This window comes from Theropithecus gelada, chromosome 8 (assembly GCF_003255815.1).
Source record: "Theropithecus gelada isolate Dixy chromosome 8, Tgel_1.0, whole genome shotgun sequence".
NCBI lineage: Eukaryota > Metazoa > Chordata > Mammalia > Primates > Cercopithecidae > Theropithecus > Theropithecus gelada.
In genome coordinates, this window is record NC_037676.1 from 4,640,060 (window position 1) to 4,666,686 (window position 26,627).

Consider the following 26,627-nt stretch of genomic DNA (forward strand, 5'->3'; position numbering starts at 1 on the left):
TAGACTTCCAGAGAAGAGTAGAGCCCATCTTCACAAAGTAAGAGGCATTTGTTCCCTGAATTCATTGAATGAAAGCACTCTTTCTTTTCATAGTGTAAGAGAAAATATTTAGGCAGCTGAAAGCAGGAACACATGGCAGGGTCCTCATCAACACCATCATCAACACCAACCTAGCACAGACACTCAACATAGAGATGCATGCTAGAACGAAAGCTGGGAGAGCAGAGAAGGAAAGGAGGGACATTGAGGCCAATGGATACCCACACCCTCTCCAAAGAAATGTCCACCTCCTCTCACTGAGAAGGTTCAAGAAGGTTTCTTGTCTCTGAGCGTTCTCCCAGCTATAACTCTAGGCAGGCTCCTCCCTCCCCACACATCTGCTCCTGCTCTCCCTCCTCCAGGTGACCCCAGCCATGAGGACCCTTGCTCTCCTTGCTGCCATTCTCCTGGTGGCCCTGCAGGCTCAGGCGGAGTCACTCCAGGCAAGAGCTGCAGCCCAGGAGCAGCCTAGAGCAGATGATCAGGAAGTGGTTGACTCCTTTGCATGGGACGAAAGCGCCACTCTTCAGGTTTCAGGTGAGAGAGGCCAGTATGCAGAGCTGCAGAGTCTAGAGGGACAGATGGGAGATAGAGTCTGGAATGGAGTCTCAATGGCCCATGTCACTTAGGTGACTTCACTTAGCATCTCTGAGCCTTGATTTTCTCATCTGTAAACTGAGTAGAGAGTCAAATAAATCTAAGAGATTTTCTTCTCCCAAAACTTCATTCCAACATATGTCTGTGAAATTCACTATGTTTAAAATACAGAGAGACATACTAACTAGTTCGTTCTGGATCTAAACAAGTAGACTTAACTATTGGGAGAATATTTTACTCTGTCTATAGAGAATCTTTTAAAGACTGAGGATGGGCCTAACAGTGTGTTCAGGTGTGTGTGGGTGATGGGGCCGGAGCACAAAAATCAAAGCAAATGAGAGTGAGTCTCAAATCCTGTGAGACCAGCACTGCTCTGTGTATTTATTCCTATTGACGGAGGTTGTTCATGCTACCAGCCCTAATGCAGCCGACATCACCCATCAGTCAGCATGTGACTTCTCCAAGATTCTCTTTACCACTGTTGACCTTGGTGCTCAATTTCAGATGCTCTCTCTGTGTCTGTAGGTTCAACGAGGGGCTTGCCCTGCACCTGCAGACGAGACTCCTGCCGTCCTGGAGAACAGCGAAGAGGGACTTGCAGTGCTCCTGGAGTACGCTACCCGTACTGCTGACGCTGAGCTTGCAGAAGAGAGAAAAACGAGCTCATAATTTGCCTTCAGAGCTCCAGGGAATTGCTGTTACTCCTATACCTGGTCCTCAGTTTCCTTTCCTCATCCCAAATAAATGCCTTCTGATAAGACTTCTGTGTTTACACCTCTTTAATGTGTGATATGTTTCTGTGTCAACACATTTGGGATAAACGTACCAGAAACCTAAATAAAATTTTTGAACAAACTAAAATTCAAATTTTTAGGAATTTCAAGCAGGAATTTGAGCTTCAAACCTCAGTTGAAACGAAGGTCCAGTGTCACCACCGATCTCCCCATCCACTGCTCTGCCTTTTCACTCTGCCTCATTTTCATCGGATCCATTGTGTGCTGGGCAAACACTCAGGGTCAGCTTAAAGTTTATGCAATCACAAAATTGTTACTTCTCCAGGAAAACCAGCATCGTCTGTGCTAAAGAATTGGAGTTTTATTGAACGTGTCCAGGTCACACATTTGCCTTTTAAGACATAGGGTTACAGGAGATCCACTGAAACAACTTTAATTAAGAGGGAAATGGGTTGTTAGCAAAGGCGGGATGCATGGAACAGAAAGCACGGCAGCCCACACCAGGATGTCCTCATTTAGAGCACCCTCCAGCCACGTCTACTAAGACCTGGATTTCACTCCCATAAAGTTGTCTTCACACCCAGAAAACCCACACGCACAAATGCTCCACTGCACTTTGCAACGTGCACTCTCTTGGGTTGCCTTAAAGCCGCTGAGAACCTGACTCTACTTGGAAAATACAACTTCGGAGGGGAAAAGAGAAGAGAGGAAATAAATTTCATCACGACCTTGGCGGCCCTGTTGTTGCTGCAGGGAACTGAGGCTCTGATACCCAAAACATTCAGCACATCAGTGAGTGAGCAAGAAACCAAGTCTGGGGAAAGGGAATGAACCAGGGGCGCCCTCTGAGATGCTCAAAGTATTTGCCGGAAAGGCCACAGCGCCCCCTGCTGTCCTGCCTCCTACTGCAGCCTCCCCACCAGGCACAGCACACGTAGGATCTGCACCTTCCTGAGCCTGTCTTCCTCCTCCCCTGCAAGAGGAAAGGGTCACTACCTAACCCCGGTGTCCCTGAGGGCCAGGCTGACATCTTGCTGTGACATGACCTTTCCTCCTGCCTGTTCTCCCTTTCCCTCCCCTGATTCCCACTGACCCTTGAACCCTTGTCCAATATGTCCTACAAATGACCTTTCAGGATATGACCACTTTCAGTAATCCAGCGTAAGCCCCTCGTATTTTCTCTGGATCTGGTAGTTGTAGTTGGCGAATTTAAAACACATGTTTGAAAAAGAAACTATATTCAAGCCATGGCTACTCGTAGCGGGTGGGTCACTGGTAAAATGACACAAGGAGTTTGAGTGGGACAGAGAGGTTACAGGCTTCAATAAAGGAACATGTCTCTAGTGGGTTGTTCACCATTCCAGACTAAGACATCTCATGGCCCAGACACTGCTGTGACCACCAACATCAACCACAAATGCCCAGAGCCCAGGAGAAGGGAGCAGGTGTTCCCCACGTCCACCCCATGCAGAGTCTGAGCATGTTTAGCCCCACATTGAGGCTCTGCCTGTCTGAAGAGGCAGCTCAGCGGTCCACACACCCCACTGAGATGCTGCACAGCTAGAGAACCCAATATAGATCCAAGGGAGGACACAGTGGGTCTGACAGAGAAATGGTCCCGGCTTTTCCCCTTGTTTAGACAGTGACAGTGATGGACCCAGTAGGATTCAGAGTGTGAAGACTGTGCACCCTTCTTTGGTTTCTGGTTCACTATCACTGATTCAAAGTCCTCCGGTCATGAACTAACTCTGTCATGTGGGTCTAAACTGTCACGTGGGCCAGGCTGACTCCATCTCAGGGCATCTGCACTTCACCAAGAATTCCGCCTGACTTGCTCCCTAGCTCCGGGGTCTCAGCTAAAACTTCACTTTGTCACTGTGTTCTTCCTCAATTTGTCACTTTTAAACTGCAACAAGTTCCCCCTGGTGACCTCCATCCCTCTGGTTCTCTCTATGGCTAACTTCAGAATTATAACCATCGCACCTTCTATACACTTCATTGACTCTTTGTAACATCTGTCTTCTTATGCTAGAAGGGAAACTGCATGTTGGGCTCATCGTACCACAGTGCATAGATGAGTGCCTGACACATCACAGGGGATCAATAAATTCATCATGAGTGAATTAATTAACCATCTCTAACATCACATATTATTATAAAATCACATTGTTATTACAAAACTGTCTAGAATAAACCTGAAAACTACAGAGTTAAGACAGTCCTTGTTCCTAGTTTCTGTCATAGCATACCTTTAAGAACAAATGAAAAACATTAAAGGCAGAAATACTGAAAAATATCTTGGGCAAAATGTGGCTTCATGAAGCATTCGGACTTTAGAAGAAAAAAGCGACTATTTTGGCTTGCAGTGGCAATAAAAAATTGTATGGTTAAGCATAAAGATATTTAAAACATGGAGACACTTAACAAAGGAGTAGAGCAGCATGTTCAATGGAGAGAATAGCATCAGGTTAAGAGATAGGCAGGAGGAGGTCAATCTCCACTGAAATGAGAGAAATTGCTGTTGCAACAGAGAAGGATGGAGTAGAATTCGGGCCTCTTTGCTTAGAAGCCTGCAACAATCCAAGGGAAAGAGCCAGACGAGGACGGAGCCTCCCTGCTCCTCTGTGTGGATAAAGGCACACTGGGAGCACCACATGTGGCGTCTGCTGCTGCGGTCTAGGGTGGGCGATGACTGCTGCAAACTCTAGGACAGAGAATTCAGGGAGAGGTGTGAGGGTCTCCAAACAGGGCAACTCGCTCAGCCTTGGATGAGATCCAGAACTGTTCCCCAGGATGCAGGCACAGTCTAGGTTCACTGATGATGTACAAGAGATTTTCTACCTTGAGCCACTCACACAGTAGGACAATAAAAGAGTAAGTCAGATGCCTCATCCCTATAAATGTAATTATGCAAGGGTATAGCAGCCATATCTCTGTAGGAGGATAAAAACCTAACTCCAATAAGCACAAATTAGCCAACACAGATGGCCCAATCACACTGGGCAACTTCCCTCCTAACGACCTCCAGAACTATCCCGCTAGCTCCCCACAGGGCTGAAATTCTCCTGCCTTTGGCTTTAGCAGAGTGTAGGGCAACCGTTTTCCCTATTGCAACATTTTGACTTCTATTGCAAGAGTCTTCAATAAATGCTTCCTTGCATTTCTGAAACATCCACGTGAAATTTTATTTTACAATGAAAGACACAGGCTATTTTTTCTGTTTCTCTGTTTGATTTTTCTGAACTCTGCTTACAAGAAAAAACAGAATGTAATGGATGGAAAAAGGTATGTTCCCTTTTCTGAATATGTGTATTTTTTTCTTTGCTGCTGAAAGCCAAATAGCTCATTAAGAATCCTGGAAAAAGAGTTCACTCTGGTGTTACCTGGCAGGTCACCCTCCCAATCTCTCACTACTTTTACCTTTGAATAACAGCGACCCTCAGTCATCTTTGTTCCAACAATCTTTGTTTCACCCACTAGACACCCACTAATTCTGCCAGGGCCTGGAATTCCTCTAGCTCTGAACATCAACCAAGAAGCTCCCCATCCCTGATCTCATTCGCTGTCCTTCCAGCCTCTCATGTAGCCGTCCCTCCCTCACTGCTGATCAGCCTCGATAAGGCTGTTCTCGGCTGGGTACAATGGCTCATGCCTGTAATCCCAGCACTTTGAGAGGCCAAGGCGGGTGGATCACCTGAGGTCAGGAGTTGAAGACAAGATTGGCCAACATGGTGAAACCTCATCTCAACTGAAAAAAAAAAAAAAAATTCAAAAATTAGCCTGGCGTGGTGGCAGGAGCCTGTAATCCCAGCTACTTGGGAGGCTGAGTCATGAGAATGGCTTGAACCTAGGAGACAGAGGTTGCAGTAAGCCGAGATCACACCTTTGCACTTTAGCCTGGGCAACAGAGCAAGACTCCGTCAAAAAAAAAAAAAAAAAAAAAAAGGCTGTTCTCCCACGGGGCTGTGCATCAAATATTTTACCTGGGAGCCTGATGCCCAGGCTGCACCCAGCACACTGGTCCTCTGCTCTCATCTTCTGTCCTTGTGCACTGCACTGTGTTTGCATCAGGTTCTCTGAGTTTGGTAGTTTGGATGTTTTTCAGTCATCTTAGTTGGGTCTTGAATTCAAATGTCAGAAACCACAATGAGCTAAGTTAACATTTTGACTCCCATATCTTGAAATATTCCACAGATTACCTCAAGGCCTCTAGTCAACAGTGCAGCCGTTGTGGAGAAGACACCAGCCCTTGAGCCAGGTGGACAGAGACCCAAGGTAGCCACCGAAACAAGACACACAGACCTCACACCCAGCTTAACTCCTGCATGCCTCCCATCTGAAGTCCCCCTTTTTAAACTCTTGCCTTCTCCCCAAAACCTTGAAATGGTTGCTTTGATATGAATCCAGCCATTTCCCCCTTACTAGTTTTGGTTAATAAAGTCTCTCTCTTTCTACCACACCTCCGTCCAGTTATCACTGCTGCAAGTGGCGAGCCACGGGACCTGTGTTTAGTGACATGTCCTCACAAGGTGGAAGGAATGACGAGGTGCTCTGGGGTCGCTTCTACAAGGGCATGAATCCCATTCAGGAGGCCCGTGCCCTCCTGAGCTGATCACTGGATAAAGCCCACACCTCTTGAGGCTATCACCTTGGGGTTTAAGATGTAAACATACGGATTTCAGAGGGACGAAAATATTCAGGCCACAGCACCATCCCATACTGAGGAAGTGAAAGATCAGTTAATTAGTATCTGACCCCAGAAAAGAACATAGCACTAAGTCAGGATTATTTTACTTGTCAAAATATCACCCAGACTAGATTCAAGAGGAGAGGAGATAAACCTTCCTTTCTTTGGGAAGAGCCACGGATGTAGGATGTAGGGGCCAGATTTTTAAAGCTGCTCAATGGACTTATTCTCTCATAGTGTATTGTAAAATGCAACAACACCAGACACAGAGACAGCCTGAGAGGAGCTGGGAAAGATATTCAAAGGGCAGGGACTCGGACCTCCTGCCTGTGGCAGCTGGATCTGCAGGTCCAGGAGTTGCTTTGTGGCACAGGCAGCACCAGGACCCTCCCTGCAGGACAGTGGACAAAGGACTGAGGGGAGGGACAGGGCGGCGCACTCTGAAGAGCTGGGAGGTGGCCAGTCCTCAGAGCTCACTCCCACGCAGCCCCCGCCCTGCCCCATGCTAACGTGCACCCTGTGTTCCACGACTGCCCTTCCCTACCAGGTCAAAACCACGTACCAGAACCCTGACCAAGGTCCACACATCCTGTGTCTGCTGGGGCCCCTGGACACCCTCAGCATGTGTGGGAATATACTTGCTGCTCCTGGAGGCCTCTCTCCTCTCACACCCACACCTGCACCCCCACTCACAGCTTCCCCAGAACATGGTGTCAAGGTTCTGATGGTGTTCAGGTTGATGGTGTCAAGGCTCTTATTAAGTGTCCAGACTTGCTTAAATATTCCCTGGAAATTCAAGAGCATGTGGATGAGAGAAGAGTTTCAGCCACGTCTACTCTGCCTGGGAGTCAACACTGGTGAAAAGAATGGGAAACTCAGGCTGGGGAGATCATGTATGGACACAGAAGCAAAAGTGTTGAAAAGATTTTTAGACAAAACACTGTTTTTTTGCTTAAACCCAGAGTTCTGCCAAGGTTCTGATGCAGCCCAGAAAGAAAAGTGAGAGAGACCACAGGAGATGAGTCCCTCTCTTCTAATTTGGGTTGGAGTTTGAGAGTCACGTGGGCGAGGAGGAGGTAAAGCACAGGTGCAACCTCAGCACAGACTGAGAACCTGATGGGCCCTGGGCTGCCAAGTCCGCCCCTGCCATGGAGTAGCGCCCCCCAGCCAGCAGTTACCACCCCTCCAGTCATGCATGGGAGGGAATGACCTCAGGACACTGGGCTGGGGATGGAAAAGGCAGAACCGGCAGCCACCACTGACTCGGGCCACCTGCAGCGCATCTGTTCTCTTTGACCTCCTGAAACCACTCCGGGTGCTGCTGGTGAGGCCGCCACGTGGGCCAGGCCACACTCCTGCTGCAGGACTGCTGCACCTGCTCCCCATTTTCCTGGACCCATCCAGGTTTCTACAGGACTCCCCCAGCCTCTCCTGGCCTCTGTTCTGATGCTCTCCCCACAACGAGGCTGCCATGGTGACACTACTGAGCAGCACTCTGCCCCCAACACCGCGTCACCTGGGCACTCCAGGTCACCTCAATGTTATCCTTTTACTCTGTATAATAACCACTGGCTGCATAGTGTATCATATCCATCATAACTTTGCTTATTGTTTGTCTTCTCCACTAAAATATAAGACAGAAACAGTGCTTGCCACTCTCTGGTGCTGGAATACAACTAGAGCAGCCACCAAATTGTCCTCCAGGACCATCAAGGTCCTGATCCCAGATACGGTCCAGTTAACAGAGGGCATGCAAAGGCCCAGGGCACAACATTTTGCAGCAGGAGACTTGGCCAATGCATTCTGCTCATTCCCATCACAGAGGGGTCGTAGTCTGTGTTAGCTTTGACTTTGGAAGGGACCCAGTACACATTTACCAAATTGCACTCAGGCTGTCTCAGTAAGCCAGTTACTGCCCGTAACTCGTGCCCCCAGGACTCCCTGTGATTCAGCGTGAACTCCTGTACCCTGTGGCACTACATTGATAGCATTTTGCTCAGGAGCCCCTAGAAGAAGGAAGTGAAAACCACGCTGGTCGTTTTAGTGGCTTCCTCCAAGACCATGGCTGGGCCACAACCCACACAAAGTTCAGGCCCAGTGCTGCTGTAAAGATTCTAGAAATCACCTGGTTCTCAGTGGGCCACCAAATTCCCCTTGCAGTTGAAACCCAAGTCTTCACCATTAGGGTGCCAGCCACTTTGTGGCAAGCCCTGCACATACTGGGACATTCTGCCTGCACCTACACCCGACTTGTCCGTTCTGCTGAGGCCCACAGATGCCATCATGCAGAAGCCCTCCACGTCTTACTGGGGCCACAGCAGGATACAGCATGCAGCTGGCTCAGCAAGTGGTCTCCCAGGCCGTGCCCAGGTCCTGGGTTCTGAGTTTCACATAGAGGCCCTCAGTACCACCAACCATGACTCCCAGAGCCTCTGGACAAAGCACACCCATCCTGGCTATGGGCTTCTGCAGGCATAAACTTCCTGGTAGCTGCAGCTCAATATCCCCAGTTAAAAAGGTGGCTACCACTACACACAACACCCGTATAGAAACAGGCACTACGGGACAGGTTCTGGTGCTGCTGTGTCCCCAGACTCCAGTCATGCCCCACGTCTGATTCCTCCTGACAGTGGCTACTCATGTCTCCCTGGGAAAATGGGAACAGCACCTGCAGGACAGGCCAAACCTGGCACCTGGGTCCTTTCAAGTGACAGAAAGCTGAGGCCATGGTTTCCCTAACTCAGCTCCCGCCTACAAGCAGAGAGAAATAGCAGCAGCGACTCTATTGCCCGAACAATTGGTGACCTGATGAGGCCATGGGAAGAGTTGGACATGGCGAGTCCACATACCTCACGGAAGGCAGTGCTGCCCTGCCGGCCGGGAGCCGGCTGACCAGCAACCACCTCCCACATTTATCACAGCAGGGCCTACATAGGAGGGGAGGGTGTGCTGAGCCCAGTCACAGAGCTGGCGGTGCCAGTTGCAGGGGAGGTTACTGTGGCCATAACCCCACCAAGGGTCATGTTTTTACAGATTCCTGGGCTGTGCCCAATGTATTGTGAGTGCCCTGGAGCCAATGCCTCTGGAATGGCCTCTGTAGCATGCACCTGTTTGGGTCAAATTAGGGGAGACTCCAGTCCTCCTACAGGCGATTCATGCCTCATGCATTCAGAACCAACATGCCCAGGCTATTTTTCACGACTCAAAGGGTGAGGCATCCACAGTGAGACTACTGCTATCTTTGGCCTCCACACTGAGCCTGCTGACAGCCCCTAATGTCCTGTCCCAGGAGGTTAGGGGTCAGATGCACCTCTCAGGGCCTGGGTGAGATCCTCTTTTTCTTACAAGCTACCGGCCCCTATGCAGCCAACATCACCTGTCAGCCAGCATGTGACTTCTCCAAGATTCCCTTTACCACCCACTGTTGACCTTGGTGCTCAATTTTTCCTGCTTTCTCTGTGTTCCCAGGCTCAACAAGGGGCTTGGTCTGTTCTTGCAGATTACTATTCTGCCAGTGAACAGAACTTCGTGTTGGGAACTGCGTCATCGCTGGTATCAGCTTCACATACTGCTGCTCGCTTGTAGATTAACGTTCTACTGTCCAAGAGAATGTCATGGGGGGAAAGTCATCATCGGTGGTGTGAGCTTCACATGCTTCTGCAGCTGAGCTTGCAGAACAGAGAAAAATAAGTTCATAATTTGCTTTGAGAGCTACAGGAAATGATTGTTTCTCCTATACTTTGTCCTTAACATCTTTCTCGATCCTAAATAAATATCTTGTAACAAGATTTCTTTGTTTACACCCTCTTTAAAGTTTGAAATGTGTGTGTGTCAAGACACTAGAAAGCAACTGCCAGGATCCTACATTAAGATTTTGAACAAATTAAAGTTCCAAAATCTAGAATTTTTAAGGAGCCATGGCTTCAGACACAAATTGAAACGAAGGCACAAATGATGCTGCTGATCTCACCATCCACTGCTCTGTCTTTCCACTCTGCCTCATTTTGAATGGATTCACTCTCAGAGACAAGTCTTATATGCTAGGCAAAAGAAACAATGTCAGCTTCCAGTTTAGCTACTCACAACCTCACTATTTCTCGGGAAAAACCACCATCCTCTGTGTCAAAATATTGGAGTTTTATTGAACGTGTCCAGGTCACACATTTGCCTTTTAAGACACAGGTTTACAGGAGATCCACTGAAACAACTTTAATTAAGAGGGAAATGAGTTGTTGGCAAAGGCAGGATGCATGGAACAGAAAGCACGGCAGCCCACACCAGGGTGTCCTTATTTAGAGCACCCTCCAGCCACGTCTACTAAGACCTGGATTTCACTCCCATAAAGTCGTCTTCACACCCAGAAAACCCACACGCACAAATGCTCCACTGCACTTTGCAACGTGCACTCTCTTGGGTTGCCTGAAAGCTGCTGAGAACCTGATTCTTCTTGGAAAATACAGCTTCAAAGGGACAATGGGACAAATGAAGGAAAAACATTTCATCAGAAACCTTCCGTTCTTGTTGTTGCTGCAGGGCGCTGAGGCTCTGATAACCAAAACATCCTGCACATCAGTGAGAGAGCAAGAAACCAGGTCTGGGGAAAGGGAATGGACCAGGAGCGCCCTCTGAGATGCTCAGAGCATCTGCCGGGAAGGCCACAGCGCCCCCTGCTGTCCTGCCTCCTACTGCAGCCTCCCCACCAGGCCCAGCACATGTGGGGTCTGTACCTTCCTGAGCCTGTCTTTCTCCTCCCCTCCAAGAGGACAGGGTACCTGCCTAACCCTGAGAGCCAGGGTGTCCTGAGAGCCAGGCTGACATCTTGCTGGGGTGTGATGTGACCCTTCCTCCTGTCTCTCCTCTCTGTCCCTCCCCGAGAAACCCACTGTAGCTTTAACAATAGTTGAGGATGTCTTGCCAACGGCCTATAAGGACATGACCACAAAGCCCCAAGGACAAGTCCAGCTTGAGCCACAGATTTCTTATATTTTGGATCTAGCAGTTCCAGTTTATGAATTTACTACACATGCTGGAAAAAAATAACACGTCTGTTCAAGCCATGGTGCCTCTTATCTGGAGGGTCATTCATAGAATGCCCCCAAGACTTCCAAGAGTGACAGAGAAACTACAGTTTGCAAAGAAAGGGACAGTGGTTCTAGTAGGATCATTCCCCATTCTTGACCAAAACAATCTGATGGGCCAAGACACAGCTGTGACCACCAACACCAACCTCCCACAATGCCCAGAGCCCAGGAGAAGGAAGCAGATGTTCTCCACGTCTACCCCATGCAGATTCTGAGCAGGTCTCAGTCCCAGACTGAGGCTCTGCTTGTCTGAAGAGGCAGCTCAGGGGTCCAGGCACCCCACTGAGACACTGCACAGCTGGGAAACCCAATACAGGTCCCAGGGAGGACATGGTGGGTCTGTGATTGACAAAGAAAAGGTCCAAAGTCTTCCCCTTGTATCAAAGGTGAAGGTGACATTTTGGGTTTCAGGATGTGAAAGGCAGACAGTCTTCCTTGGATTCCTGTAACTGCCACTGACTTGAAGTCATGCGGTTCTTGCTGTAACTCTGCATATTCCTGCTAACAGTCCACTGAGTCGGGCTGACTCCATCACGCGGTTTCTGTACTTCACCCAAAAGTCCACCTGGCTTGCACCCTAGATCCTGGGGTCTCTGCTAGAACTTCCCTTGGTCACTAAGGGCTTTGCTGATTTCTTAATTTTAAATTGCAACTAGTTCCCCTAACGACCTCTATCCCCCTCTTCTCTTTATTTTTAACTGTAGAATTGTAAGCTATCTCACACTCTGTGCATTTCATTTACTCACTGGAACATTGGTCTCCCAACACTGGGAGGGAAGCTGCATGTTTTCCTCATCATCTTACCACAGCGCATAGATGACCACCTCATACATTGCACATGATCAGTAAGTTAATTTCAAATACATTAATTAATTGTACTCAAAATTTATATTAATACAAATTTGCATTGTTGTTCCTAAACAGCTTACAAAAAAATACTGAAGCCTACAGAGGTAAAGCAGCCTGTGTGTCTAGTCCATGTGACAGCATTCCTTAAAAAAGCTAATTAAAACTAATTAAAAAGATTAAAATGTAGGAGACTATGATGGGTAAAATGTGGTTTAATGAAGCATTAGGACTTTTGGAAGAAGGAAAAGACCATTCTGTCTTGGAATGCCAAGGATAGATTTCATGGTGAATCTTAAACTGAAACATAAAGATGTTCAAACTTTCAATAGATTAAAAGAATGATTAGCACAGAAATTTAGGTAAAGAACATAGAATCAGAGCAAGAGCTATGCAGGAGGAGGTCAACCTCCATTGAATTAAGAGGAATTGCTGTTGGCAACAGAGAAGGTTGGAGGAGATTTCAGGCTGGTGTGCTGGGAAGCATCCATCAATCCAACGGAAAGGGCCAGACGAGGATGGAGCCTCCCTGCTCCTCTGTTGGATAAAGGCACACTGGGAGCACCACACGTGGCTTCTGCTCCTGTGGTGTAGGGTGGGCAATGACTGCTGCAAACTCTGGGACAGAGAATTCAGGGAGAGGAGTGAGGGTCTCCAAACAACCAGGGCCACTTGCTCAGCCTCAAGTGAGACCCAAAAACGTTCATTTGGATGCACTCTGTTTACTGATGACGTACAAGACACTGTCTACCTTAAATCACTTCAGTGATAGAACAGTAAAGAGTAAGTCAGATGCCTCATCCCTATAAATGTAATTACCCATGGGGATAGCAGCCTTGTCTCTGTGGGAGGATAGGGGCCTATCTCCTAATAAATTAGCAAACACAGATGGCCCAATCACACTGCTCAACTTCCCCACCAACCACCACCAGAACCTTTCCACTAGCTTAACCCAGGGCCTACATATTCCTGCCTTGGGCTTCAGGACAGTTGAGTTCAACGGCTCACGCTATTGCAACGTTTTGACTCCTATTTCAACAATCTTCAATAAATACTTCCTTGACATTTCTTAAAAGTCTTGTGAATTTTTCTTTAACGCAAGGCATTGGTATTTTTTTCTTTTCTGTTTCTCTGTTTGAGACCCTGAACTCTTCTTACAGGCAGGACCAGAATGGATGAAATCAGATAACTACTTGTTCTCTTTTCTAAACCTGTGCAGTTTTCCCCTTTGCTGCTCAAAGCCACTCAACTCACTAAGAAACTTAAGATTATGGAAACGGTCCTTCACTCTAATGTCACCTGGCCAGTCACCCTCCCGGCCTCTCAGTGCTTTGTCCTCCTGGATAACAGTGACTCCCCGTCCTCTTTGTCCCAGTCCTCCACCCATGGCCACCCACTAACTCCTGCCACCACCTGGAATTCCTCCATTTCTGAACATCAACTATGAAGCTCCCCATCTCTGACTCACCCGCTGTCCTTCCAGCCTCTCGTAGCCATCCCTCCTTCCCTGCTGATCAACATCAACAAGGCTCTTCTCCCCCGGGGCTGTGCATGGGAATCACCAGGAAGCCTGAGGCCCGAGCTGTCCCCGGTACACCTGTCATCTGCTCTCATCTCCTGTCCTTGTGCACTGCACCGTCTTTGCCTCAGGTTCTCCGAGTTTGGTATTTTTTACCTTTTTCAGGCATGTTAGTGGGGTCTTGGAGTAAAACGTTAGAAATCATGTCAAGCTGAGTCATCTTTTTTTTTTTAAGAGGCAGGGGTCTTGCTATGTGGCCCAAGTTAGTCTCAAACTCCTGGCCTTAAGCAATTCTTCCTCCTCAGTCTCCCAAACTGTTAGGATTACAAGCTGAGCTACCTTGCCCAGCCCTGAGTCAACATTTTCACTCCCAAACTTAGGAATTCTGGCTTTAGGAAATGTTTGGTCCAAGGACTCAAAACATGAATTACGTTGTTGTCTTCACCTTTTTTCCTCTTTGTTTCTCTTGATCTTACTTTGGGACCTCTCCCCAGGTGACAGCCATGTGAACCGTGGTCATCTCTCTATGACCTTTGTAGCTAACCTCCTGGAGAATATCCCTACTTCTTTCCCTGTTGTTTCAGCCAACTCCCAAGTCCCATGGCCACCTCTGAGTCTGTCACTGCGGGGAGAGGTTGAGACTCCACCTGGCTCCCACACTACCTGTGCTCCCAGCAGGAAGAATTTAAACTAAGAATGGGTGAGGGGGTTCTTCGGTCACTCCAAAGAGTCCACAATTCCGTGCTGCCATGACGATGGGCTCTTTGTGACACTTTGAGAATAAGGTGAGAGGATTCAGTCCTACTTCACCAATATTTTAGAGAAGCGGAAGTTTACACATACAAAAATACACAAGTCCAGCTTCTCACCGAGACTGTGAAAATGCCCTCTGTTCATCTACCGCTGTGTGAAAAGACGCCCCAAACATAGTGGATTGAAACAGCATGATCAGGTCTTCATTCATATACATTGGCAACTGGGGCCCGGTTCCTTCCACGGGCATCAGAGGAGAGGTTCTGCTGGGATCTGAAGACCTCAGGGCTGAGCCACTCGCACACAGGTGCAGGCAGTGCTGGCTTAACTGGGAGCTCTCATGGGGCTGAGGGATGGGACCTTGTGATGTGCCGGGGCCAGATCATGCCAGCTCATGAGAGAAGTGGTTTGTGTGACACTTTTAGAACTATCCATAGCTGGGAGGATTCTAACCACAGAAATTTACAAACACTGTAAATCAGGGTTTTGGTTTTTCCCAGAAAGCTGGCTGTGCTGTGTTCTCTAGCTCACCCTTGCAAGTGCATTCAGCTCATCTTCCTGTGCGACGCTGAGGCTTCCTCAAAGCATGGCATCTGGGCCCCCAAGTGACCAGCCCTCTTAGTCCATCTGAGCTGCTATTTAAAAAAATACCATAAACGGAGTTGCTTATGAACAACAGATATATTTTTCAGTGTTCTAGAGGTTGAGAAGTCCAAATCAAGGTGGCAGCAGACTTGGTGTCTGGTGAGGACCAGCTTTTTCGTTCATAGATGGCACCTCCTCACTGTGTCCTCACCTGATGGAAGGAATGAAGGAGCTCTCTGGGGCCTCTTCTGTAAGGGCACTAATCCTATTCATGAGGTGCCCTCCGGACCTACTCACCTCCCCAAAGGCACCACGTGTTAATGCTATCACCTGGCGGTTTAATATTTCAATATATGAATTTCAGAGGAACAAAAATATTCAGAATACAGCACCATCCAAGACTGAGGGAGTGAAAAATATCAGTTTCTTAGCACCTGGGCCCAGCAAACGGCATGGGGCTAAGCCAGGTGTATTCTGCTGGTGAAGATGTCACCCAACCTAGATCCAACAGGAAAGAAGTAAACCTCCCTTTCTGTGGGAGAAGAGTCCAAGAAGTGGGACCACATTTTAAAACAGCCCAAGAGACTTATTCTTTCATAGTCATTTGTAAAAATTGCTGCAGGCAACAACACCAGACACATAGATAGCTTGTGAGAAGTGGCTGGGAAAGGCGGACAAAGGGCAGGGGACTTGGAGCTCCTACCTGTCCCAGCTGGATCTGCAGGCCCCGGAGTGGCTGTGTGGCACAGGCAGCACCAGGACCCTCCCTGCAGGGAGGTGGACAGAAGGCTGAGGGGAGGGACAGGGCAGTGCACTCTCAGGAGCTGAGAGATGGACGGTCGTCAGAGCTCACTCCCATGCAGCCCCACCCTACCCCACGCTAACCCGCACACTGAGTTCCACGACTGCCCTTCCACACCGGGTCAAAACCATGTCCCAGGGCCCTGCCCAAGGTCCACACTCACTGTGTCTGCTGCGGTCACAGACAGCCTCAGGGTGTGTGGGAATATCCTTGCTGCTGCTGGAGGCCTCTCTCCTCTCACACCCACACCTGCACCCCCTCCCACAGCTTCCCCAGAATATTTGCCCCAGCTTGAAGGTGTCAGGTTCTTGTTGAGGGTCTGAAAGTTCAACTGCATGTGGATGAAGAAACAGTTTAAGTTGTGTCCACACTCAGAGTTGACACTGGTGGCAAGTCCAGGACACTGTGCTGGGGGCGGGGTGGGTGGGGGTGAAATTGAAAGTGTTGCAAAGACTTTTAGATGTAGCACCGGTTTTTTTGCTGAAACCATTGAGTTCTGCCAAGGTTCTGGTGCAGCCAAGAAAGAAAGGTGAAAGGGACCACAAGATACAGACTCACTCTGTTCTAATTGGGGTTTGGGAGCCACCTGGGGGAGATGGAGGTCAAGGCCCAGGTGAGACCTCAGCACAGACCGAGAACCTGACCTGCCCTGGCTGTCGAGTCCCCACCACAGACTAGGAAGGAGGCAGGGACAGGAGCATTGCCACCCAGGAGGAAGAGTAGAGGGCCCCAGACTCAGGTCCTCAGCTCCACGGCCAGCATAGTAGGAAACGACATCAGGACACTACGTTAGAGACAGGCAGGCCAGCCTTCCAGGGCCAGCAGCTACTACTGACACGGAGACAGCAGCAGTGTATTCTGTGCCCCCCTGAACTAATGTTGTAATATGTACACTTTGGGGTAGAGAAGAAAGCAATGTGTTTGCTGAACAGCAATTTACAGCACTCCCATTTAAAGTCCCTCTTGGGTAAATTACTATTTAAGGGCAGGAGTGCCACCTGCTGTCCTTAAGGTGCTACTGCAGTGCTGCCCGCCCAATTCTCTGTAAGGGCAGGTCCTTCTCTACTGGAAGATAGTGTGGGCTCTGCTAGATCAGTGTCTGATGTGTGATGACATCTCAGTGTGGAGGCATGCTGGAGCCACTGAGGAGAAGAGAGAAAGCCCTTGGCCTAAGTCAACTGTATCTAGGTGGCATCTCCAAGATGCTCGGTTCTTATTAGGGCTTCCATGTGGGAGTGAGGTGGGGTTAACTCAAGAAAGGCAGTTAGCAGAGATAAGGTCCTCTTGACTGCGGATCATAGTAGGGAGGTTACTTCTCTTGCAGGAGCCTGATGACTAAACAAGGGGGAGATATACCTGCCTCAATTTTGTGCATGAGCACTGAAAGCTGGATCCTAGAGTAATGGGCTCTTTAAAATAGAGCTTGTTCTTCAATATTTGCATGTATGTGACACTAGGGGCAGGAAGGTAAGTAGAGAGAGGGAAAGGAACCACATGAAGTTCCCTTGTCCCTGACACCCTTCGATATTCTACTGCTCTAGAAGTTCTGTTTACTTCCAGGCGTTCTGTCTATTGGCGTGGTGCCTGTGGTGACTTCACAAGCTCTAATATGGATCCTGATAAGCCTTCCTGCTCCCCATCTGTCTAAATATTTACCAGTGCCCATGGGGATTGGTCTGTGTTATCTTCTATTTCAATTAAAACAGGCTGGGAACACTTCTTAGTTTCCAAAGATAGAGTATAGAATTCCAAAATGTTCCTTTAAGTCAAGACAAATTAGATCACTTCTTTACAGAAGTATCTTGTCCTCTTAGCTAGATCAGGGTGTCTGAGTAACAGCTGTAGGGTAAGATTTCCAGGTGATAGAGTAATTATTGCCTTTCCCATGAACTACTGGGGAAAGAGGCATTGACAGCTATAACTCACAATGGACAATTACAGGTTGGGTTGGAGAGGGAAAGTTTAATTAGAAATTTAGATCTTAGTTAAATGGTCATCTCCTACTAGGTAAATGAAGGCAAAATTCAAATAAATACAAAACAAATGCATTTTTTTAAATGCCCAAAGATTCCCTAACAAAAGTGAAACAAAAATCAAGAAAACAATTCCATTAATAACAGCATCAAAAAATAAAACACCTAGGAAGAAACAAGGAGGTGAAAGATCTACACACTGAAAATGAAAAAAAAAAATAGTGAAAGAAATTAAAGAATGTAAAAATAAATGGAAAGATATCCTGGGCTGAAAATTGGAAGAATTAAGATTGTTAAGATGTCTATCCCCAACAAACCAATACACAGATTCAGCAAAATTCCTATCAAAATCCCCATGGCATTCTTCAGAGAAATTAAAAAAAAAAAAAAACAAAAAACTAAAATTTGTATGAAATGCTAAAAGAACCCAAATAGCCAAAACAATTCTGAGGAAAAAAAAAAAGTTGAAGATCTCCCAATTCCTGGTTTTAAATTATATTACAAAGCTATAGTAATCAAAACAACATGGTATTGGCATAAAACCAGACACATACCAGTGAAATAAAATTGAGAGTCCAGAAATAAATCCAAACACATATGGTCAAGTAATTTTTGACAAGGGCATCAAGAAGACACAATGGGGACAGGAGAGTCTCTTCAATAAATGGTGGTGGGAATACAATTTCCACATGCAAAACAATAAAACTGGACCCTTCTCTTATGCCATACACAAAACTTAACTCAAAATGGATAAAACATCTGAATAGAAGACCAGAAACAAGAGACTATGAAAACAATCGTAGAGTTCTATGTGTTTTGAGCCACAAAGTATTCAAATTACAGCATTAGGGGGAAAAAACAAAGTGCAAACCAATGTGTTTAATTTTTAAGGGGAGATTTTCTGGAGCAGAGCTGCAGGGCTGGGGCAGGGATAGAGGCTCATTACTCCTTCTACCCTTTGAATATTCCTTGTGGGTGATTTAAAGTTTTCTAAAATAAAAAATAAAATAAAATTTCAGAGGGGGGTTGTGGGCATGTCAATTGTTTCGATATTTCTCAAAGTGGAGAGAAATACCTAGTACGTATTTTACTTGATACGTTCAGATCACATTGGTTTCTTGAAATAAATCTGTCTCTTGGCTTTAGTTTTACTAACTCTTTACCTAGTATCCCACAGAGCTCATCTCCCCTATAAGCTGATAAGGTCATTGTCTTCTCCACACTGTGACCCACAAGAGCCTACTCACCCCATAATCTCAAAGCCTCCTTCATGAGGGCAGAAATGCCCCTCTGAATCCTGAAATGAATTAGCCCTCTACTCTAATGGAATCCAGCTCTGGCCTCAAGGTCTAGACCTCCAGAGAGTGGCCAGCTCCACCTTCAGAAAATAAAAGGCATTTGATTCCTGAACTTATTCAATGAAAGCACTGTTCTTTTCTTTTTTGAATATTAAGAAGTAAATATTCCAGCAGATGGAAAACAGGAAAGTGTAGCACTGTTCTTATCATCACTATCAGCTGGGACCAGAACAGACACTCAGTGAACAGCCTCACACTACAATGAAGATTGGAGAACAAAGGAGCATCAAAGGGACCTGGAGGGCAAGGGTAGCTCTTCTGCTCCCCAATTACATGCACACCCCAACTCACTGCAGCATCTGTCTCTGAGCCTTCTCCCAGCAGACCTATAAATCCAGGCTGGCTCCTCACTCCCCACACATCTGCTCCTACTCTCTCTCCTCCAGGTGACCCTAGCCATGAGAACCCTCACCTTCCTTGCTGCTGTTCTCCTGGTGGCCCTCCAGGCCCAGGCTGAGCCACTCCAAGCTGAGGATGAGCCACTCCAGGCAAGCGCTTATGAGGCTGATGCCCAGGAGCAGCGTGGGGAAGATAACCAGGACTTCACCATCTCCTTCGCAGCGGATGCAAACTCACGTATTAGAGCTTTGGGTAAGAGACACCAGCATTGCAGAGCTAGGAGTGTAGAGAGGGAAACCAAGCATGTCTAGAATTAGACCCAACGGCTGGCTCTTTCTCTTAGGTGATCACCTCCCCAGGCCTGAATTACTTCATGTTTGTACTGAAAAGGAAGAATCAGTGATATTCAAGAAATGACTTTTCTCTAAAGATTTTTTTAATTCTATGACAAGTCTATGAAATTTTCTAATTTTTTGCTATGTAGAAATATATTGAGGAGTCTCTACTTCAAGGAAGAGAGCCTAATTTTAAAGAAATGTTTTGTTTTGTTTTGTTTGATGGAGTCTCACTCTGTCGCCCAGGCTGGAGTGCAGTGGCACTATCTCAGCTCACTGCAACCTCCGCCTCCTGGGTTCAAGCAATTATCTGCCTCAGCCTCCCAAGTCGCTAGGATTATAGGCACCAGCCACCACACCTGACTAAATTTTGTAATTTTTTTAGTAGAGACAGGGTTTCGCCATCTTGGCCAGGCTAGTCTTGAACTCCTGACCTTGTGATACACCCACCTTGGCCTCCCAAAGTGCTGGGATTACAGGTGTAAGCCACCACATCCAGCTGCTAAAGGAATGTTTTTTAATCTGACTTTTAGAGGAACCGTTGGAAGCTGGAGACAGTCATACATGTGCATTCAGACATGTGTGTGACAGGTCAGCAGCAGATAAGTGCAGCATATCAGAATGGGTCTCTAATCCTGTGTGCCACCAACACTGCTCTGCATATTTATTCCTATTGATTGTGCGATCATGCTATTGGCTGTAATGCAGCCAGCATTACATGTCAGCAAGCATGCAACTTCCCGAAGATTCTTTTTACTGCCCGCTGCTGACCCTGGTACTCAATGTCTGATGCTCTGTCTCTCTCTGTCCCCAGGCTCAACAAGGAGTTTCACTTGCAATTGCAGAAGGTCCTGTTATTCAACAGAATATTCCTATGGGACCTGCACTGTCATGGGTGTTAGCAACAGATTCTGCTGCCTCTGAGGGATGAGAACAGAGAGAAATGTATTCATAATTTGCTTTATGACCTAGAAGGAAACTGTTTTATGCCCTATACTTTGTCATCAACTTTGTTTCCTCATCTCAAATAAAGTCCTTTCAGCAAGTTCTCTGTGCTTGTGCTTTTCTGATGTTTGATAATTCAGGATCTTCAAATGCAAAAACAAAAAACCCAAGTCTTCTCTCAAAACACTAACTCTTCAAAAGAGTTTTCTATGTACACCAGAGAAATGGTAGAGAGGATGTTGAGAGAAGAGAGGATTTGCGTTTTTGTTTTTTGTTTTTTGCTTTCTGAGATGGAGTCTTGCTCTATTGCCCAGGCTGCAGTGCAGTGGCACGATCTTGGCTCACTGCAACCTCTACCTCCTGGGTTCAAAAAATTATCCTGCCTCAGCCTCCCGAGTAGCTGGGATTACAGGTGTGCGCCACCATGCCCAGCTAATTTTTGTATTTTTAGTAGAGACAGGGTTTCACTATGTTGACCAGGCTGGTCTCGAACTCCTGAGACCTCAAGTGATCCACCCACCTTGACTTCCCAAAGTGCTGGGATTACAGGCATGAGCCACCACACCTGGCCATAAGCACGCTGTTTTAATGTTAATGCTGGCCAGCCGTGCCTGAATTCCAATGGAAGGAGGGTATAATGAGGCATTCCTGATCCCCACATCCCATCATGGCCTGAACTAGTGTTTGAGGTTAAGGTTGGAATGCCTTTGGCTGAGAGGAGGGGTCCATTCAGTTGGTTGGAGGGCTTAGAATTTTATTTTTGGTTTGCATGGGATACAAACACAGGAGGAATGAGCCTGGGGTCCTGGCCCTTCTGACTCTGGCCAGAACCTTGCCAACCTAATGTCCCACTAGGGTGAGCCCACAGCCAAGGCCAGTCATCCTTCACCACCCATTCTGCTTCCTCATGCACACCACACATCTACAAGAACACAGGCCCTCTCTCTTTGCCTTGTCCCTTGTCACTATGTGCAGAGACAAGGGGGTGACAACAGATGGTCCCAGGTATAACAACAACCCTGACATTCATCCAGAGGTCTGGCCAGACTCCCATTTCTTCTGACATTCTGTTGGGTCTTCTTACCTCTTTATAGGAGACGCCATGTTAAAGTGGCCTATTTTCCAGTTCTCTAAAACGCAGAGAGAAGACATGGAGGGAATGATTCTCCAAGGCAAGACTGAAGGAGGAGAAACATGGAGTCACAAAACCCATTTCCAAGCCTGACTTTGCTGCTTTCTACCCGAATGGACTTGACAAATCTAGCACAAAAACGGAGCCTTCATTTCCTCCTCCGTAACCTTGTGGCAGCTGCCTCAAAACCTGACTATGGGACCTAACAGGACTCCTGATAAAGGCGGTCAGAGACTTAGACATCAAAGGTGGGGAATATATAACACAGTCAGATAGCAAAGGTGGGGGGTGACCTAGTAAGTGGGGGGTGACCTAGCAAGTGGGGAGTGACCTAGCAAGTGAGAGTGACCTAGTAAGTGGGGGTGACCTAGTAAGTGCGGGTAACCTAGCAAGTGGGGGTGACCTAGTAAGTGGGGGTGACCTAGTAAGTGGGGAGTGAACTAGCAAGTGGGGGTGACCTAGTAAGTGGGGATAACCTAGCAAGTGGGGGTGACCTAGTGAGGATAACCTAGCAAGTGGGGGTGACCTAGCAAGTGGGGGTGACCTAGTAATGGGGAGTGAACTAGCAAGTGGGGGTGACCTAGTAAGTGGGGGTGACCTAGCAAGTGGAGGTGACCTAACAAGTAGGGGTGACCTAGCAAGTGGGGGTGACCTAGCAAGTGGGGGGTGAACTAGCAAGTGGAGAGGTGACCTTGCAAGTAGGGGGGTGACCCTGCAAGTAGAGGGGTGGCCTAGCAAGTAGGGGGGTGGCCTAGCAAGTGGGGGGTGGCCTAGCAGGATTCTTTGCTAAGATGGGGCTGGGCAGACCAAAGACAGACAGGACCAAGGTCCAGGCCTAGTTGAAAAGGTGGCTCAGAGGAGCCTGGCTAAAGTTTGGTCAAGGAGAGAGTCTTGGTCAGCAATCCTGACCTGAGACCCAGATGATGAAAGGGCTCAACTCATGCAGATCTCAGGGGCAGAATTCCAGAGAGAGAGGCAGGGGAGCGAATGCAAAGGCCCTGAGGTGCTAAGATGGAGTTTGTGCTCGGAGCCAGGAAGAAGGCCAGTGACTGGGGGCTGCGGGACCAGTCAGAGCTGTAGGAGGGCCCAGAGCACAGCAGCTCTCGAGGGTCAGGAGGGGCTTCTCAGTGCAATGAAGTCACTGGAGGATGTTCCTTAGAAGAACGGCATGGTTCCCACTCTGTCTGCTGTGTAGGGAATGCAGTGCAGCGGATCAGGAGAGGAGGCAGGGAAGGGAAGGTGTAGTCTGGGGCTGGACGGGAATGCTCCATGCCACAGTGCGGACTGGCATCATACAGGTGAACACACTCACCAAAACATACCTGGCTGAACTCCCAAGATTGGTGCTTTTCACTCTATGCAAATTATTCTTCAATACAAATTGTAAAATATAAAACGTAAACTTTATTTTAAAAGTCCATGAGATCTAGAAAATTAACAAGTAAGTCAGAGGGAGGAGGGAGTCAAGGGTTGTCCAATTCCCCTCAGAATTAAATAGCGTTCTAGTGTGCACTGTGCATGTGAAGTGTGTTCTTGCTTTTGTTCCACCTGGCAGGACATGCCTGCAGCAGCGGAGCAGTTCAAGTCCACAGGACCGGCTGCGGTGCCTGCTTCAGCCTTCTCAGCTAGGTGTGGCTTGAGAAGAAGGATCCCAGCTGGTACCACTTCCTTGCTCACCGTGAGTGTGAGGATGGCCACTAGTCACTAATGGAGCAGGTGTCTGGGGGAGGACCTAGTGTAGTTACCTAGGTACACTCAGGAAACAGGAGTGGAGGAGAAAGTGGTGTCTTGTCTAGACTTGTCTGCCCAGAGACACAGCTAAAGGTGACCACCTGGAGTTTGCTCCAGGACAGCCTGGATGGTGAGGGAGAGGTAGAGGTCACATCAAAGAGAAAGGCGCAGGAGCCCCAGGCGGCAGACATCCCAGCCTGCTGAGTACATCTGAATAAGCACAGCTGTGCTCTCTCTGTCCTTGCTTCTGGGGGAGCCCCTGTGCCTTCTCACCAGAGCCCCAAACTGCTTCTTTCCCCAGGACCAGACCCTGGCAATAAGCAAAGACAGAAAATGCTCTCTGAAAAAGGATAGGATCATCGTAATCCAGAATGTGAGCCCAATGCTTCCCCATGTGAAAAGACCCACCCAGCTCCCCATCATTTCCTTCCCCACGCAAACCCTTGAGACAGGGCTAAATATTCCTGCTTTATGTGAGGTTGGTGAGGGTGCTGCCGTCATTGAGTGTGAACCAGCCTGATGACCATGCTCAGCACCAGGGCCCCCAGGACACAGAGTACCAGGGCATGACTGGCCCTTCCAAGGAACCTCAAATGCCTCAAATCTGTCTCAAAGTTGCTAAGGGCCAGAAACCCATCCTTGAGGACAAGGAGAATGTGGCTTTGGGGTCAGATGCCAGAGAACACGCAAACCTGAGAAATGCCTTGTGATGGTTGATGTTATGCCTGGGCCATGGTTCCTGGGCAGTTGGACAAACAGTATTCTGGATGTTTCTGTAAGGTTGTTTTCGGATGTGATAAATATTTAAATTGGTGGACTATGAGATAAATATTTAAATTGGTAAAGCAGATGGTCTTCCACAATGAGGAGGGGACATGAATGGAACAAAGACTGACTTCCCCAGAGCAAGAGGGAGTTCTGCCAGCAGGCGGCCTCGGGACTGGCCTGCAGCTTCTCCCCAGGTCTCCAGCCTGCTGGCCTCCCCATCAGGTATGGGGCTCACCACACCCCACACAGTAAAGGAATTTGTTCTGCTTCTCTGGAGAACCCTGACTAACAGGTAACCTGAGCAAATGATGGGGAGGAGACCTCTCAGGTAGTTCTCCATGGCCCCCCAGAGTGGGCTGTAGCTGTCCAGGCTCTGCAAGAACTACCTTTATCCCGGCTCCTAAACCTTGTAGACACTCCCCCATGCAAGACAGCCCTGAAAGTTCTCCAGGCCTCACACCAGCCCCTTTCCCTAGAGACATGGCACAGGCCCTAGCTGAGGATGGCTCAAACAGCACGAACCACGTGGCCCGGAAACCCCGCCATAACTGAGAACGCCACACACACACGGACAGCCAGACGGGAGAGGTGGACAGAAGCTGAGAAACATGCAGCACGGTCCAAGCGTCAGGCGGATGGGGCCCCGGCAGCTGGAGAGGAGGGTTGGCTGAGGAACCAGAGAGATGTGAGGGGAGCTCCCCACTTGTGGAATTGCAGCAACTCGGGGGAGCCCCAACACTGTTTCTGTGGAGACCACAGGACAAGGCAAAGATGTCGGGATGTCTCTGAAGCCCAACTGGCCAATGCTGAATAGTAGCTTGGACGTCCCTCCCTACGATCCCTCCTAGGGAGCCCCATCCCAGAGCTCACCTGGGCAGAGTGAACACATCTGTCTTTCCTCAGTGCTCACCTCCCTACACAAGCCAATGCGTAGAACAAGGGCATGGCACAGGTAACCTGCCCAGAATCTGGGTCCACCATGCTCAGGACTGGATTCTCTCTATTCTCACCATTCTTCCCCTGCTAAAGGCAAGGCAGGCTAAGGAGAAATTGAAAGAGGTGAGTAAGGGGAGGACAGGGCAGGAGAGGAAGTGAAAGGAGCAGGTGTAGTGGAAACCACTTCACTGGAACCCAGGTCACTCCCTTTGGTAGACACGCAATTCAGAATAAAGAGAGCTCGAAGTTACCGGGATCTTCAACATGCACCAAAGCAACGCTTAGCAACCAGGAGTGCGTGTGGGGAACACTGGGGTGAGGGTAACTGTTGAATAGAGGTACACATATTCAGGGTTACAGTATTATAATCTGTATTTGACAAGTAAAAGAGACAAAGAAACTTTTGCTTTTTGTATTACAAGCCTCAACAACGATTACACCAAATCTTAGCTGTCAAAATTGTGCAACAAATTCAGTGATTCTCAAACAGACACCCCTAAGAATCTCTGGGTCAGGGAAGGGGGTATAAGTGTGGGGTTTTCATGTTATCCAAAAGAGACATGAGGTTTTGTTGTTGTTGTTGTTTGTTTGTTTGTTTTTGAGACAGCGTCTCACTCCATTGCCTAGGCTGGACTACAGTGGCGTGATATCAGTTCACTGCAACCTCCGTCTCCCAGGTTCAAGCGATTCTCCTGCCTCAGCCTCCAGAGTTGCTGGGATTACAGGCACCTGCCACCACGCCTGGCTAATTTTTCTGTTTTTAGTAGAGACAGGGTTTCATCATGTTGACCAGGCTGGTCTCAAACTCCTGACCTCAAGTGATCCAACCGCCTCAGCCTCCCAAAGTGCTGGGATTACACGCCTGAGCCACCGAGAGTGCCAGGCTGGGATACGAGTTCCTGAGGTTGGAAAACAATGACAGAGAGGAGACCCCCTGGTGGTGGAGTGCGTCTCTATTCTACCACTAGAGGGTGGCGGCGTGTCCCGGCGTGTCCCCAAGCCCCTGGACAGCGAGGTTTCCAGGAACACCTACCTAGGGGTTCCGCTCATGCTACCAAAGTCCCGGCTAAAGAGAAAGCACTTTCAGAGAAAACAAGGGGGCCCAAGGCCCAAGGGAAAGAAGCTGGCAAAAAGGTTCCGCCACACATCCACCGGGCAGCACCCACTCCGTCTTCCCTCCCACATATTCTCTAGGGAAAGACCTTTTTCTCTTCCTTTCTTTCCATTTTTTCTTGTGCCAAGCTGTAAATTTTTTAAGGCATACATATTATTAGTTCTATTTTTATTATTTGTTTCAATAAACACAAAATTACATGCTGATAAATATAACCAGAACAAAACATGATACAGAGAAAAAAAAAAAATCTCTGTACCTGCTGTTTAATGCTAGTGTGCTGAGAGTCATGAAACAGAGAATCACTGTTCTCTTTGTAACTTACTGTATGTTCTTCCTCAATTATAATTAAG

The 26,627-nt window shown here is 48.0% G+C and overlaps 2 protein-coding genes across 2 annotated transcripts; both read left to right on the top strand.

Annotated features, from left to right (window-relative positions):
- The first annotated feature begins 413 nt into the window (after positions 1-413).
- Positions 414-9,839, top strand: DEFA4 (defensin alpha 4). The gene is given in 2 exon segments (XM_025394985.1): positions 414-576; positions 9,526-9,839. Coding segments are annotated over 2 exon segments (285 nt in total). The 3' UTR covers positions 9,648-9,839.
- Positions 9,840-19,336: 9,497 nt separating this feature from the next.
- DEFA6 (defensin alpha 6) lies at positions 19,337-20,696 on the top strand. The gene is made up of 2 exons (XM_025394597.1): positions 19,337-19,565; positions 20,463-20,696. The coding sequence occupies exons 1-2, from the start codon at positions 19,373-19,375 to the stop codon at positions 20,570-20,572; spliced, it is 303 nt and encodes a 100-aa protein (XP_025250382.1). The 5' UTR covers positions 19,337-19,372; the 3' UTR covers positions 20,573-20,696.
- The last annotated feature ends 5,931 nt before the right edge of the window (positions 20,697-26,627 follow it).

Excerpts from the sequence above, each read along its gene's own strand:
- DEFA6 (XM_025394597.1), top strand. The coding sequence starts at position 19,373 with ATGAGAACCCTCACCTTCCTTGCTGCTGTTCTCCTGGTGGCCCTCCAG. Across the intron at positions 19,566-20,462 it reads CTCACGTATTAGAGCTTTGG|GCTCAACAAGGAGTTTCACT; the intron begins GTAAGAGACACC and ends CTCTGTCCCCAG.